Source organism: Pteronotus mesoamericanus, unplaced genomic scaffold, assembly GCF_021234165.1.
Source record: "Pteronotus mesoamericanus isolate MK-2021 breed Mesoamerican mustached bat unplaced genomic scaffold, CSHL_Meso_final contig_78, whole genome shotgun sequence".
Classification (NCBI taxonomy): domain Eukaryota; kingdom Metazoa; phylum Chordata; class Mammalia; order Chiroptera; family Mormoopidae; genus Pteronotus; species Pteronotus mesoamericanus.
In genome coordinates, this window is record NW_026555258.1 from 8829080 (window position 1) to 8845263 (window position 16184).

Below are 16184 nucleotides of genomic sequence, written 5' to 3' on the forward strand. Positions count from 1 at the left end.
CGCTCTGCCACCGCTGGGTACCGCACCTGTCAGCCCGGCCATGGCGTGACTAATGCCCTTTCATGCCAGCCTCGTGTTAGCAAATACAGAGGCAGGGAGGGGGCTGGAGGAGGGAGTGGCAGGGAGATGGGATTTGCATAGCACTGCCAGTGGGTCAGCAGCCCTGGGGAGGAGGTGGTTGCCAGGGCAACGTGGCTGCCACCACAGCAGCCCCACATAGTAGGTGTGCACAGACGCATAATTCACACCCGTGCACGAGTGAGAAGGAGCCCCCTACGCCCTGCATTCTTCCTGAGTCACGATCCAATGGCAGTAACTTTAATCCCTCCCCAACTAACGTGTGTGCAAGACTTAGCTGCCTGCAGAATCTTGCTGGGGAAAGGGGGTCTCTCTCCTGCATCCTGGAGATGTCAGGTCCTAGGCTTTTGCTCTGCGCTGTCACCCTCTCTTCGGGGACTGCGACCCCAGGAGAGCTCCTTCCACCCGCCATGCCCCGTCAGCCGCTCGGAGGCCTCGGGAGGAGCCCGGCTCACAGGCATGGCCGTTCCCCAAGTTCCAATTCCTTCTCATTAATATAATAAGTGCAGCAGTCAAGTCGATAAACTCACGCTGTCGGCGGAGCCCGTTTTCTGCCCATTCCTAATGATGTGACCCTAACCGGCTCTGACGAGCACCGCCGTCTTCCCTGCAGTGGGACGGAGGCGAGCTGGGACCTGGCTGACAGGGGGCGGCGGGCAGGGGCTTAACTCCCCTTTGGCGGCTTCCCTTGAGTTTCTGGCCTTTTTGAAGCTCTTAAACCAGAGAGGTAAACAGTCCCACATTGACAGACACACTGATTTTCACAAAGAGAAGGGTCTGGGGGGACCAGGAAAGACAAGGTGTCTCCCAGGAGCTAGTCAGTGGCCGAGCTCAGGGAGAAAACCCAGCGATAATCTCCCCAGGCCCCCGAGCCCTGCGGAGGAAGCGTGGGCTGAGCGACGTGAGGCCTGCATTTGAGGCTTGTCTCTGCCGCTAGGGACTCGGAGGAGTGACTCACGCTCCCTGGATTTCAGGTTCCTCGTTGGCTGCCGGAGGCGTGAACAAAGTGTCATGAACCTGTGGGATGGCGATCCTTTCTTTCTGAGCTCACAGAAGACCAGCAACATGTCAGGTACAATCCAGGGTGAGATGGAGCCGAGAGTGTCACAACACCCACACATGCACAAATGAACACACGTACACACATGCACTCACACATTTATGTGCACTCGCACACACGTAAGCTCACACACTTACACTCCTATAAGCAGCTCAGAGCTGTTGATCGCTAGTGTTAGCACATTTCTCCTGATGGCGTGCTGTACCCTGAGAGCCTCTAAGCCATCAGGACCTGTGTGAAGAGTGACAGTTTCCACTAGGAGAGCGTGTCCTCCGCAAAGCACCTCCACCATCACCAGACACTGCGTGCACTCACAGCGTCTGCGGGCATTCGGGGTCAGAGAATGGGAGACACTGGCTGGGGCCGTGGAGGGGGCGGAGGGGAGCAGAGAACAGAGCCGCTTTCGAGGGAGGTGTTCACAGGGAGGGAAGCCTGTGAGCACCTTCCCCTGCAAACCAGCTCCGCGAAGGGGGACGCCCTGCCCGCCTCTGAGATGCTGCTACGCTTACTGTAAGGCACAGGGGGCCCCATGTCTGTGTTCTCCGGGGGGGGCTGTGCTGGCTTCTCTATTCCAGTCAAGTGTAAAAGTCTCCATTGTCCGTTGCTCCGAGTTTTCCAGTCCGTTATGTAGTTGGCCCGTGGGTTCTGAAGCTCAACATTGTTTCATGTGACCCGAAACACGCCAGACCCAGTCTCTCCCCCCACTGAGCCCTCAGTGCCCCCGCACGCCTGGGATGATGCCCGTTTGCTGAGCCCGCATTCCTTGCCACCCAAGGTCCTGGGGACCTGGCTCCTGGCTCACCCAGGTCCCCCCTTGCTGCCCCACCAGCTCCTATTCACTCCTCACAGCCCAGCCACAATGTTACCTCCTCCTGGGAGCACTCAGCCCCCACAGCTTCAAAACCGCCCGTTTAAAGGGCAAAAACTGGACACAGCTCAAATGTTCCCCAGCAGGAGGAGCAGGCGGAATGTGATGTGTTCGCAGGTGGAACACTGCGCAGTTGTGAGGCAGACGGAATGACTACCACGTGCCGGGACAGAGCCATGTTGTCCCCCTCCACACACTGGGCCTGGCCATCCTTCCCTGCAAGGGGTGAGGCGGTTCGAGGACACAGGGAAGCCCCAACCGGGACCCGTCGAGTCTTGGTTTACTCCCTCTGGGTTGCTTTCTGAAGAGGCCAATAGCGTTGGGCTTCTAAAGGCATTTGCCTGCACTCACTAAGCAAAGGCCAGTGGGGAGAGTGTTCATGCCACCCCCATGGGCACTCGGGGCTGGGGCTCTTGGGGCGCGGAAAGGCCGCCTTCCTTACCCAGGGAGTGGGCTGCAGTGGTCTCGGAGCTGAAGAAGCGGCCCAGGCCGAGGTCACCGAGCTTCACGACGCCCGTGGCTGTGATGAACACGTTGGCAGGCTTGATGTCTGCAGGGAAGGAGAAGGGGGTTGGTGTGGGATCAGAGCGGCAGAGGGAGGAGGAGGAGGCCTGGGGTTGGGGGATGTCCCTCCGGTGATGGGGGACCCAGCTTCCAGCCCTGCTCAGAGCAGTTTCCTCACCTACAAGTGGGTCTAACTTCACCTGCATCTCAGGGCTGCCGTGGGGCCGAGGAGGGCAGGGAGCTTTGTGCTGCTGTTCCCTTTTTAACAGCCACATCCTTGTGCCTGGAATAGTGTCCAGCACATAGCAGGCAGCCCTAGAATTTACGTAACCAGTGACTCGGCCATGCCTCGCATGCAGCAGACGCTGGTGATCACAGGTGGAATGAACGAGGGAAGCAGCCTCCGCAAAGCACCCAGCACCCTTCCTGGCACCCAGCAGGCTTTCTCATCACAACTCAGGATGATGTCGACTTCTGGAAACATTCCTTTGCAGGTGTCTCATTTCCTTTGCTCCTGGCCAGCCAGCCCCTCCACCTGTCCTTGCTGCGACCCCCTCTGTGCGGGCCCCAGGCTGGTACTGGGGGCTGGAGATGGGGCGCTGAGCGTGGCCCCTGTTCTCTGGGGCCCATGTAACTGTCTGGCTTTCGGTACAGCCCCCCAGGGGGAGGCCGTTGACACGGGCGCAAGGCATGTGTGTGCAGTGTTGCCCAGGGCTGCCTCTGCTAAGGAGGGGCAAGACACTCGACGCCCACCTGTCTGGGGAACACAAAGGGGTCAAACCTCCGCGGGGATGTCCTGAGGGGCCCGGAGGGCGGCCTACGCACCTCGGTGCATCACCCGGCGGGAGTGCATGTGCTCCACGGCGCTGCACAGCTGCACGAAGTACTTCCACACCGTCCTCTCGGGGATCAGCCGCTTCTGCTTCTTGAAGTACTGCCGTGGGGGAGACGGGCAGATAGATGGACAGGCCAGGTGAGGGGCTGAGAGGCAGGGCCGGCGGCGCCTGGCCCAGGGTGCACTGTCACTGTGTGCGCCTCTCTACTCCAGCCCCGCCGCCCCCGGCAGCCCTCTGTGCGCCCCCACCGGGAAGCGAGGCCCCGAGGGCGGGGCAGGCCTGGCCCAGAGCGCGTGTCCTGACGGGCTTTGCTGAATGGAGGGCTGCACCACAACTTGAGGTCTGCTCTCGATCACACTTTTTCTGGAACCTCCTGGACACTCGTCTATCTTCTTCCCCTGCCCAACAGAGGTGGCCTGGCGTGGCCTCTCTCCGCCCCCTGCCACAGCCTGGACCAGCACGGGGACATGTGAGATGCACTTGGCGGTTACTTCACAGCTGCCCCTCCTCCTGAGGGCTGGCAAATCCCAGCCCATGTGCTCGGTCACAAACCCGGCAAGAACCTCAAGGAAACGGGCCTGACGTCCTCCCACGGATCCCCGGCTCCAACAGGAGTTCACCTATTTCATTGTCTGAAAAAATGTATTTAATGCTCCAGAAAACAAAATAAACCAAAACCAAAACCACCCAGGCTGCACTGAGTGAGCTGTAAGGAACCAAAGTCCTGGAAGGAGTGAACTAGGAGCATGTCCTGTCCACAGTTCAGATCAACACCCATTCCCACCCCCGGGGACGGGCCTCCTGCCTCCTGCCTCCTGCCTCCTGTCCCTGTGAGCCAGGCTGGGATGTGGGAAGGCAGGTGGCACACGCCCATAACCCAAGTCTCAGGTTTCTGTTCGAGGGCTTTTTGCTCAAGAGCACCCGTCTTTTCCCAAAGCAGCCAGAGGCAAAGCCGTGGGTCCCTCTGTCTGGGCAGCCACTCTGGCGCAGAGATGGCAGGGACCGACTGCGGATGCACTCCAGGGCTCGGGAAAGGGGGTGCAGGGTGGAAGGCAGGACCCACCGAGCCCCCGCCGAGCACCTGCCAGGTGCAGCCCGCGCTGGGCCCTGGGCAGGGATGACCGCGCTCATCCCACCGATGAGGAAACGCCGCAGCTGGAAGGGGCAGAGGCACAGCCCAAGCCCAGGCCTTTTGCCTAACAAGTCGTGGCTCTTCACCCACTTCTAGTGACATCACCACCGATGAGGGCCTGCGCTGACAGAGGTTCAGGCACCTGCCCGAGGTCACCCAGCAGAGCTGGGACAGGACCTGGGCGCCTCCGACAGCAGGACCGTCACAGCTGGACGCCCCTGGCCCAGCACTAAAGCCCTGTGGGGCTCTCCCAAAGCTCTAGCTGGGGGAGGGGTCTCGGGGTGAGCTGTCCCCGGCTCCCAGCACAGGGTCCCCCATGCCCCCCGGGCCACCCCAGGCTTGCGAGTTGGGCTGGGCTGGAGTGTTATTTATGCCACGATGTTAGCTAATCCTCATTACGGCATTTAAGCGGGATGCGCAAGGCTGCAAGCGGTGATTTTCTAAATGTCACGTCCTATAAGCGCCATGTGACATTTAGTGGGAAGGCGCCGAGCCTCTGGTGGGTTTCGGGATGGCGGCCATTCCCCAGCTTCAGCATCTGCTGCAAATGCTGCCAGCACTGTGGCCGTGGCCCCTGAGTTTGGGGGCCCTGGGGACGCAGCGCTGGTCAGCAGCCTCTGGTTCCCACAGTGCCCTCCCATGCATCCCTGAGATGTGGGGAAGAGAGAGATTTACTTGCCCGTCATCCCTGCCCCCGGCTGTCAGATGCCAGCCTTGCTCCATAGATTGAGAGGTTTCAAGGAGTCTGGGGTCTCCTGGGACCGGCGGTATGGCACACCCACTGTGGGCCACATTCCAGGGCATCTTCTTTGTCACCTCCTGCCCCCTACCCCCACTCTGTTCGGCACCCAGTCTGTCTTCTAGAACACAAAGCTGACCACGTTTACTCCTGCCACGGGTCTTAGGAAGCTTCTCAGCGACCTCAGGGTGGGGCCCCGAATCCTGAGCCTGGACCAGGAGACCCTCGGTGGTCCAATGCCCCTCCCTTGCCTCCCCTGTCATGCGCTGCTGAAGCGCTTTGTGGACCCCTCAGTTTCTCATCCCTCTGGGCTCTTGCACAGACTGTTCTGCCGCTAGACTTCAGATCTCCCCTCAGGTGGGCTCAGGTGTCGCCTTCCCCAGGAAGCCTTTCCCGGCTCGCAGGCCCTGCCCTCGCCTATTCCTGTTGGCTCAAGACCGACTGTTCCCGGCTCTGCCCCTCCCCCACCTGAAGTTAAGAGACGAGCTCCCCGAGGGCAGCGCCCATGCTGGCAGCACCCCTTGACCTCTGGACAGGCCTGGCACACTGTGGGTGCTGGGCGCACGCGTGCTCAGTGGGAGAGCGGCGTGTGAAGGGGAGACAAAGTCGGGGGGGTCGGCGGGGAAGAAGGAAGAACTAAGACATGATATAGCACATCTGTTCCCACCAGGGATCTGTGTGGAGATTAACATCCCTGCAACACACATTAATATGTCAACGAAAATATAAAAGCAGGTGATAACAGCTCAAGTAATGCCGCTTCTCAGCGACGCCTGTATTCCTAGGAGCCGAATTTCAGAAGAGCAAGTGTCGAGCAATTGCTCCATCCCCAGTGCCTGGTGGGAAAGACGGAGAATCCAAACTTGGCTCCATTTGCAAGTGTGGCTGGGAGCTGGGCGGGTGTTTGAGCCGGCCTCGGTCAGGGGCATGGGGACCCGCAACAACAGCCTGCCGACTCCAGTCAAGCCAGTAGGGCAGTGAAGCCCTGAGGGAGGAGCAGGGAGTGGGGCTGAGGGCCCCGGCCTGAGGGCCCTCTTAGAGGCTGTGCTGCCTCAGGCAGGTAGCTAAACCTCTCTGAACTTTGCTGTCTGAGGATAGTGTGGACTCAGTGAGTGAGGTTAGCGGTTAGCATGGTTGTGGCCCACAGGACGTGCTCCAACAGCAGGGCTGCCAAGGTCCCTGATTCCAGACTCATGGTGGGCCTGGGCCCCAGAACGTGGGGTGAGGGGCGGGGTGATGTGGAAGCTGCCATGGAATGCAGACTAAGGGCCAGGCCTGGCACTGAGCCTGCGTGTAGAACGTGGCAAGTCAATCAATCGCTCAGAGACTCCTGGCCGTGGGCGCTCCGTGGGAATGAAGATGCCCCCAGGGGCTGGAGGGACCTCAGGGAAATCAACTTGGGGACAACATCCGCTGGAGGGTCCTAGTCCTCAAAATAGACCTGGGCCACAGACCAGGCTCTCTCCCCACGTTGCTGAGTATCCTCAGGAATGTCTCTTAACCTCTCTGGGCTCAATATCTTCTTCTGTAAAATGAAGCCACTAGACCCACAAGATACTTTTCCAGATCCCATGACTTGGTGGGGTCTGACCTACTACAGGGATCTGTGTTGCTCATTCTGTAAGGCAGGAGAAGTGGCCCATGAGCCCAAGGCAGGCCAGGACAGTGGCGATGGCCAGAGGGGTCCCCTCTGTCTATGGCTGGCCCTCTCACAGTGGACGGGGTCGGGGTCTCACAGCACACTCCCTGGGCCACAGCTGAGGCCTGTGGGCATCAGCAAGGGGACTGCGTGTCCACAAATGTGGAGGAAAGGCTGCCTGAGCCTGGGCCGCTCCCGGGGCCCTGCCTGCCCACCAGGCGCCCTCACCTTGATCATCTGTGAGAGGTCGCCCGCGTCAGCCAGCTCCAGCACGATGTTGAGCTCATTGTCCTCGATAAACGAGTCCAAATACTTGATGATGTTCGGATGGTTCAGTTGCTGCCCAGGAGAGAAGAGAGAGAGAAGCAGAATCCGTGAAAGATAGTTCCGCCCCAGCCCTTGCCCCGAGCTGGCACCCAGCTGGCACCGCTAACAGGGCCCTGGTGTCTGCTGGGGAGGTGAGTGTCTTAGGGAAAAGGCCAGTGCTCAGCAGTCAGGCAGAGCTGGCCAACACTGGGAAAGCCATTTTGCATCTCTGGATCTCAGTTTCCTCATCTGTAAAGTGGGCACAATGCTGTGAAGATTAGATGGGATAATACCCTTGAAGTGTCCAACAGAGAGGCTGCATGGAGCTAAGATTCAATAATGCTTGTGGAAATGATCCTTCTCTTCCTCTTCCTCCTCCTCCTCACCACCACCCATGACCCTTCAGGGGGTGGGGATGTCCCTGAGGCCCCAGGCCAGGCCTGGCTGCGGTGGTGGCTGCTGAGGGATGGACGACGACCCAAGGGGAGGCCAGAGGGCAGGGCTGAGAGTATAGAGCTCATCCATGTAAGGTTCCCCCTTCTTTAAATCCCTGCGCTCGGGGGCCTTTCGGATCTGCCTTCCCTGCGGGGCTGCACCCGCGTGTCTAGCACTCAGTGAGGCTCAGAAACCATGCGGAATCCGTGAATGCACGAATCCATTCCTGTGTCCCAACGCAGCCCACCTTCCTGCCCCATGTCTGGCAGCCTCTGCACTGGAGGTTTTGGCTTTCGGGTCCTGGCATCAACGATATGAACAATGTTGCCCAGCGGCCCGTCCGAGAACTGCGTTTCCCTTTGTTTTGTAGGAAACACCTCCTGCCCTGGCACATCCTGTTGACTTCCCACGGGCAGGCCAGGGAGCTGCAGCAGCGTTCTGGAAGGTGCTGGCGTTGCCCTGCCATGACCGCGAGGGCTGTTCCTGGCTGAGCACCTCGCACACATCGGCGCCGTGCTGAGCTCCCCCAGGCGTTGCCTCACCAATTTCCCAACACCTCTGAAGACGGCACCATCCTCATCAGCCCATGGTACAGATGAGCTGGTGGGCGAGGGGCGTGCCCGCCTCTGAAGCCTGTGGTGCTTGGCACTCACTCAGCTGCACCGCCCGGGGAAGGGATGGAGCTTGCTCCTTGGCCGGCCCTGTCAGCACCACACTGGACTGGCTGCACTGAAGGGGCTGCGCTCACACAGTTCTGCACCCAGGGACCCGCAACACACCAGCTCAGTCCACCTGCGTGTACAATTCCTTACACTCCATGGGGATGGCACATGTGTGTTCTTGGCCAAGAGTGGGGCGAGGGGGTGGGTGATGGGACAGCTATTCCCCAGGGCTGGGTAGTCAGGCAGAGTCCCCAGATCACAACAGGGTGCCAAAGCGGGCCATTACATAATATTTTAAAGTGTTATTTGGAGGGCATTTGTGACCTGCAATAGTGAGAGGTAAGGACAGCTGCCTACAAGCCTCTCCACCCCAACTTTGTCACTGTGACCCATCATTACCACATTTAAGTCCTGTGCGTGGCATCTGAGGCCACCACGATCGGGCCCCTCGATCCATGTTGTCGAGGTTCCTGCAGCGGGCTCATTTGCCTCAGCTGCCCAGGTCCCAAAGGGTCACCTCCTGCTGCCTGCCTAGGAGCCCCCAGGGACAGGGCCAGGCCTGAGAGCCCAGGGCAGGGCCCAGAAGGTGACCTACTCATCCAAAACTCCACAGCTGTCAGCTGTGGCTTTGAAGGGTGTTACCACCACCGACAGCCCCACTTTAAGAAGCTACCAAGCACGCTCTCCTGTCTCGTGGGAAGGAAGGAAGACACGGACAAAGCATCCACTGCGCGCTCTACTGCCCCAGGCCCTCTCAAATCCTATTTTATTGAATCCTCTCGATCTGCCTACATCCTGTGAGGTGGGTGTCCTCCCCACTGAGCGAATGGGCCAACTGAGGCTCAGGGAGGTTACTTCTTTGCTTAAAGTCACACAGCTCATACATGAAGACATCGGGATTTGAACCTAGGTTCCTGGGCCTCCGAAGCCCATACCTTTTCTCCTCCTCCATCCCTTCTGAGGTTACAGCAGAACTCTAGGCCTGGAGAGTAGGGAGGGATCCTTGGGAAAGAGTGGCCCCAGGCCAGAGCCAAGTCTAGGCCCCCATGTCCCATAATCTCTGACCGTAGGGAAGCCAGCGGGGAGGCGGGGAGGGACCACAGACACCACCGCGCTCCCACCCTGCATGCCCCACCCTGGACGGACCCCGGCATGTCTGTCCCTTATGCATAGGGGCCAGCTAGCCCCGGTCCACAGAGAGGGTCGTCCCGCGCAGGGCACTAACCTTCAGGAGGCCGATCTCCTTGACGCAGTCCTGCCTGGCCTTGGCGTCCATCATCTCAAATATCTTGGGCAAGAGGAGAAAGAGAAATAGGATGCTTTAAAACCCAGCACCCAGAGCCCTGGTTGATCTGCCTCCTTGTCAAAGGCCCCTACCCTGCAAGGACAACAGTTCTGCTTAGAGGGCCCCCACCACATGCCAGGCGCCATGCTGACCACCGTAAGCTGAATCCTCACGGAGACGCCCGCCAGGCAGGAATTACTGTCACCGACTTACAGAGAAGTCCAGTGACTTGCTGAGGTCACACACTGATAAGGGGCGGGCTAGGAAACACACTCAGAGCCTCAGCCTTCGCTTCCACACATGAGGCCGATAGCCCAAGTTGGACAGGGTGAGAATACAGGGCACAGCTCCCCGACGCCCTGCCCCCCGCCCACCAGTGCTCACTCTGGCTGGGTCCTCAAGGCACCTTCTGACTTAGAGGACAAACAGATGGTCAACAGGCCAGCAGCCTCACAGCAAACCCGGGTACGGCACAAATAAACCAAGACAGAGAGCAAGCCGGGAGAGCCCCTCCTTAGAAGACAAAGGGCAGAAGGTGGGCCTTCTTTAAACAGAGGGGCCCATCTGTCCTCCAGCGACCTGGAGCTGTGTCGAGTCACAGATCAACAAGAAAACAGTGATGCTAAGATCTTCCCACTGCAGTTCTTTGCATGTGACTGCATTGGAGTTGCCTTTTCTCTCCTGGGCCCCTTCGGCCCAGGCTGCTGATCTCATAGAGGGATTTGGGAAGCTCCGCTGAAGGATTTAAAACCATTTCCTGCAGCAAAGCAGTGCTCAAATGGGCCCAGTGGCTCTCACTGAAATGCTGCTTAAAACTGTCTGCTGGACTCCCTTCTGCCCCTTAGGAGGGGCACGGAGGTCAGCGAGGACACTCAAGCCCAGGACCGACCAGCGAGTGCAGGCAACAGTGTCAGTGGGACTTCGCTCCTTCTGTGGCCCTGGTGAGTTATCTGCAGCTCTGCACTGTTTCCTCATCTGAAAAATGGGATGCTAATCCCCACCCACAGAGGCTGCTGTCACGCCCCATGAGCTCCCAGCAGGACCCAGTACATGGCAGGTGTTCAGCGCACACTTTTTTTTCCCCTTTACGGCTCACATCGAGCTTTCAGGAGTCCCCCGATTGTCTCCGTAGCCCAGTGAGCTGGGTACCAGTTTCCCTCATTTACAGAGGAGGGGCAGGAAAGGGAGGGGAGGGGAGAGGAGCGGAAGGAGGGACTAGCCCAGCACCACAATGTTCAGACACAGTAATCAGCTCCTGCAATGCAGCTTTGACCCCATGGGGTCGCCGGCTCACCTGCACCTTCTTCAGAGCCACCGTCTTCCTGTCCAGCAGGCAGGTGGCCTTGTACACCTCGCTGAACTGCCCTCGGCCGATCTTCTTCTCGATCTGGAAGTCTGCCAGTGAGCAGCGAAAAGACAGGGCGTTCAGGTGCTTCTGGAGGGGACAGACAGAGGGCATCGGTGTCCAGCCAGGCCAAAGTGGAGGCTGCTGGCCTTTCCCAGCACCCCTCTAAGATGAAGGAGAGACTCTGACCGCCAGTCCCATTGTCCGAGCCTCCTTCAGCCCTCCTCACGCCTGTGCTTTCCACGCCCACCCCTTGTAACCCCCACAGTGACCCCAGTCTGCAGATAGAACCCGAGGCTGCTGGCTTCCTCCACAGCTCATACGTCCGCCCCCTTTATTAGTTCACTGGCTTATTTGCTAGTTCTGTCTGCCTCCCACTGCCCACCCCCCACCATGGGCCTTCCCAAAAGTGGGCTCCTGTCTGAGTCCCCTCCACGTGCCCGGAGCTAAGGCCTTGACCTCCTCGGAGCAAGTGCTGGGGCATGTTTGTCAAATGACACAACGGAATGTGCTCAAAACAGCCTGGTGCACGGTGGGACTTTGTGACCTGCTCATTTCTAGGAGTGCAGCTGAAATCACACCCCCTCAGAAAAAGGCCACTTTCTCAGCACCTGGAAGAAATCGCACATACGCATGGAAATAATGGCACGCTGTCGTGTAATGGGACCTACTATGTGTCAGTTACTGTACTGGCTGCTTAGACAGATATTATGGCTTAAATCTTCTAACAGCCTTGTAAAGCAAGGCTTATTAACCCTGTTTTATAAATATGAAAAATGAGGCACGGTCACACAGCTAGTCAGTGGGGAGCTGGGACTTGAACGCGCTGCCCATCTAGAGCCAGCTGCACTGCTGGGTGACATAGGGCAGGGCCCCTCTCATCTCTGGGCCTCAGTCCCCCCCGCGGCTTCACGTGTTTGAAGGATGTGATCTCCTAGGGACCTTGCTCTGGGAACACTGGGCCGCTTCTCCCCAGAACGAGTGGCTGGAGTGCCCAGCACTCCCCACCCAGCCCAGGGATGTGCCCTGGAGGCCAGGCTGCCCCTGCTCCGTGGCCTCTCGGAAGCTCCCAGAGGACCTGGGAGGTGTCCCAGCCGGCATCACTGACACTCCAGCTGCACATCTGCATATGCGATGACCCAGATTTGCATTTCCTGTCACAACCCATTCGACCTAATTAGAGGAATGAGCTCCCGTGGTGGGGCAGGTTATCAGGCAGCAGCACCCTGTGAGGGCCCCAGGAAGGGGTTGGGATGGGGCCCTCCAGGGTGGCCTCTGCTCAGGCGGGGGCACTGCCAGACACAGGATTCGTGGGTGCCGCCAGCGCCAGCAGAGCCCTGACCCCGGTTTCACTCAGGGGCTGTGAGCGGAAAAGGAGGTGAACCGAGTTCTGGCCCCAGAAGGCCAGGCCTCTCTCGGCTGCCACCTCCAAGGCCTTCCATCGTAACGGGTCAGCTCTTGCACGTTCCACTCTTGCCCCCGCAGCCAAGTGAGGCCATCCATACCCTGGACGTAGAACGCCAGCCTCAGGACTCCTGGGAGCCCCAGAAGAGGACACTGGCGAAAGGGGTCCCGGGAGCTCTATACACGGGGCTGGCCCCAGGCAGCTCCCACCACAGTGGCTCACAGTGGTCACCCTGATGGCCTTTCTAAAGGCTGTTCATCCAAGGCTTAATATCTCCTGTTAGGTCTGGGGCCCTGTGCTCACTCCCGGGGAAAATAAACACAACTCCAAGGGCACAGGTTGGCAGAGAGGTTGAGACACTCTCACGGGCCCAGAGCTTTGGTTCAAGTCCAAGTTCTGCCACTTCCTGCCTGTGGGCCTTAGGCAAGCCCTTCTGGGCCTCAGTCCCCTTGTCTGTACAACTGAGATAATGATAGTACCCCATTCAGGGGGTTGCCAGGGGATTAAATAAGTTAATAAATAAAAGCACTTGGCACCGAGGAAATGCTGCACGTTATTACTATTATAGGTCTTGGCATCACAGGAAACCTGCAGAACAGCGGCCCTTGCTTCCCGGGAGGCTGGGATGAACCAAGGCAGGGCATGTGCAGCGCCCGGCCTGGGGGGCGCCCAGCCCAGGACACAAGTGCAGGGCGTCCTCACTGTTGTTATCAGCATCACCGTCGTCCCCGTCCCCACTGAGGATCTGCACTGAGGGGACTTCCAGCACTGGGCCCTTTAACAGTGAACATTAAAATGAAATTTACAATCTAAGAATCAGATCTATGGCATATCATTTCCAGGATGTCGGATGCTGTGCTGGGTGTTTGAAGTAGACCATCTCACATGGTCGTCATGGCCCCATTGTGCAGACGAGGAAACTGAGGCTCAGAGAGCTCATCGACCCAACGCCCCCTGGCTACAGTAAAGCAGCGAGGCTGACGTGCCCCTGCAGCCTTCTGCCTTCACGGCCCCCTGTGCAGGTCGTCTGGGACTGTCTGCCAAGGGACTGTGCTCCCCCTGCCTCGCTGTGCCGTGGGCACAAGAGGCCATTTCTGACTTCTCATCCCTCTTGCCCCCACCCCCGGGGAGGAGCCCTTTAGTGCCCCCCGAAGGCAGAGGGTGGAGGGGAGGCTCTGCTGCCAGGTGCAGGGCACCGGAGGCGGGAGGCCTGCCCTGCTCGGGAGGTCACTCACCTCATACAGATGGGGAAACACTCTGGAGGGACGGGGCAGACCCAGGAGCCAAGGAGACAGCTCAGGTCCCTGAGCCACCTCTATCCCCAGCTCCACCCTCCCAAGAAATGCCGCCAGCCTTCTCAGGCCATGGCCAGACGTACAGGGAAGGGGGTATCTTGAACACCCCATCCCAGAAAGCTCAGAGAAACACAGCTTTCTTCTCCAAGTCAGATCAAATTAGGCCACCAATGCCCCTCCCCCCGACAACCCTGTGCTAATTTGAGCTTAAAATGTTTCTACCACAATAAGCCTTGGCCATAGACAATTTTTTTTTTTAAACAGGAGCACAAAATTACATGTTAAAAGAATAAAAATGCATTCGCCCAATTAATTTTCTGAAATCTCATTAAAAAATTTAGCCTGACTAAGTCAGGCTTCTGACCTGAATTTTAATCATCTTTACACTGGATGGGTCTTTTTTCCCTGATATTTGCAATGCATCATTAATTTTAAGGCGACCGTTTCTATGATTTTAAAAAGCGCACTTCATCAGAGTGACATTTCCCGTAAACGAAGTTCACCTTTACAGACATCTGACATCGTGTGCAGGGAACTTCTAATGGATCCAGTATATGCGTGTATGGCGACGTGTTTTAAATCCGCACTGCACAGAAGGGCACGATCTACAAAGGGTCCGTATCGTCGGGCCCTTTCCCAGGCCAACACCACTCAGCTCTTCACGAGCTGGCTAATTTCAAACTCAAGAAGGCACAGATGGGGCCACACGACTGCAGGGACTCCTGGCCTTCCTCCTTCATAGCAAACGGGCTGCAAAATGGAGCTCTGAATAAGCCCTCCTTGTCCGAGTTGGCAGAAGGACGGAACGAGGTAAGGGCCAGGCGTCACATGGTTGGTGCGACCACCCCCACGACTGCCTCAACCTGGACATCTCCACACGGTCCCAGGACAGAGCAAGATGCTCAAGGCAAAGAAGATGCTTGATAACAAAACCTAAGGTCATCTCAGTTGCAGTGGCTCCCCAGGCCGAGTCTTATTAACCGAGCCCAGGGAGAGCTGAGCTTAATTAAACATACGGATGAGAGAACGTGGAACCAGCTCCAGCTGATGGACTAGCAAAGCCTGGAAGGGTGATGCCATGCAGAGCGTCAGCCACCACCCAGAAGGCTGGGCACATCCTGAAGTGCCCTCTCCCTCACCTGCAGGTACCAAAAGCAGTTTGTTTTTTTCCCTTGGGAGACTGTGAAATCTCCCCTCTGGTGCCCGCCTGTTTAAGGCTAAGGCCTCCCCTCTCCTGGGTGAGGGCAGAGGCCTCCTCGCCTCTTATTTCCACTTTTCCTGTGCTCGAGGCTCAGCTTCCAGTGATCTGAAACCCAAACCCCGTCTACTCCAAACCCCTAATGGGCTCCCCATCTGCTACAGAGTGAATTCCAAATGACACAGCATAGATCCCAGGCCTTTCACAAACACCGGTCATTCGACCTTATCTAAGCACCAGTATTTAAACACTTAATCTAACCCAACGGGTCCTGCACCTTCATGTCTGGCTCTTTCCCTTTCCTGGAACGTGCAGATCTAAGGCAAAAATGAGACAAGCTCTCGCTGAATTTACAGCGAAGCAAACACTTCTTGAATTTTAACGGCCGTCAATATTTGGTCACTAAATCTTATCTAACTCCCATCGTTGGTTTAGGAGGACTTTCATAAAGCATTGGGCCTGTGTAATGCCATCTGAGTGACAGCTGTCCTTGTCTCCTGCGAAGTCAGGCACATTCCTCTCCCTCTGAAGAGTGCCGAATGCAACAGAACTTGGCACGTCCCAAGCAGGTCTGCAAGGACTTTCCAGATGGCAGACACATTAGCCAAGTCTTTCTCAGACAAGAACACCTTTCTTCTTCTTGGAAATTCATGTGGTTTTTAGTGGGTCAGCTGAGCCTTGCCTCTGATTCTTGGTGAAAAAGGCTCTGTAGCAAATTGATAAAATCATAAAGCATAGGTCATTTTAAACTCCTTTCCTCAACTTCATTCATTCATTCATTCAAAACCTCAATAAAAGCAGGCATGTTCAGCTTTCCCAAGTATATATGAATTTCACATAAGATTCTGTCGGGCTCAGCAAACATATTTCATATGTTATAAAGTTCCTTGAAATGAGCAAATCATGTGCCTTGGGCATAGAAAGTTCACAAAAACCAGAGTCTGAATCTTTGCTAAATTACTTTCTACACTGTATTTCCAGCTCTGGGCTCTTTAGCTGTGAAAACTAAAATAAAGTTTACAGTATAAGAATAAGATCAGCCCTGGCTGGTGTGGCTTGGTGGATTGAGTGCTGGCCTGCAGACCAGGGGTTGCTGGTTTGATTCCCAGTCAGGGCACACGCCGGGGCTGCAGGCCGTGTCCCTGGCAGGGGACATGCGAGAGGCAACCGATCAATGCGTCTCTCCCTCTTTTTCTCCCTCCCTTCCCCTCTCTCTAAAAATAAATAAATAAAATCTTAAGGGAAAAAAATCAGATCCATGGTATATCATTTTCAGGATGTTGGGTGCCGTGCTGGTGTTTAAAGCAGACCATCTCACATAGTCTTCATGGCCCCACTGTACAGATGAGGAAACTGAGGCTCAGAGAGTTCATCTGCCCTACATTACCTGACTGGTT

The 16184-nt window shown here is 57.2% G+C and overlaps 1 protein-coding gene across 1 annotated transcript in view; it reads right to left on the reverse strand.

Annotated features, from left to right (window-relative positions):
- NEK6 (NIMA related kinase 6) overlaps positions 1-16184 on the reverse strand; it is a 72545-nt gene that overhangs the window by 17851 nt on the left and 38510 nt on the right. Inside the window, exons 3-7 of the mRNA XM_054584395.1 lie at positions 10839-10979; positions 9485-9547; positions 7085-7195; positions 3336-3444; positions 2449-2556 (exon numbers count right to left, since the gene is read on the reverse strand). Coding sequence (XP_054440370.1) covers positions 2449-2556; positions 3336-3444; positions 7085-7195; positions 9485-9547; positions 10839-10979 — 532 coding nt within the window. The remainder of the gene's footprint in view (positions 1-2448; positions 2557-3335; positions 3445-7084; positions 7196-9484; positions 9548-10838; positions 10980-16184) is intronic.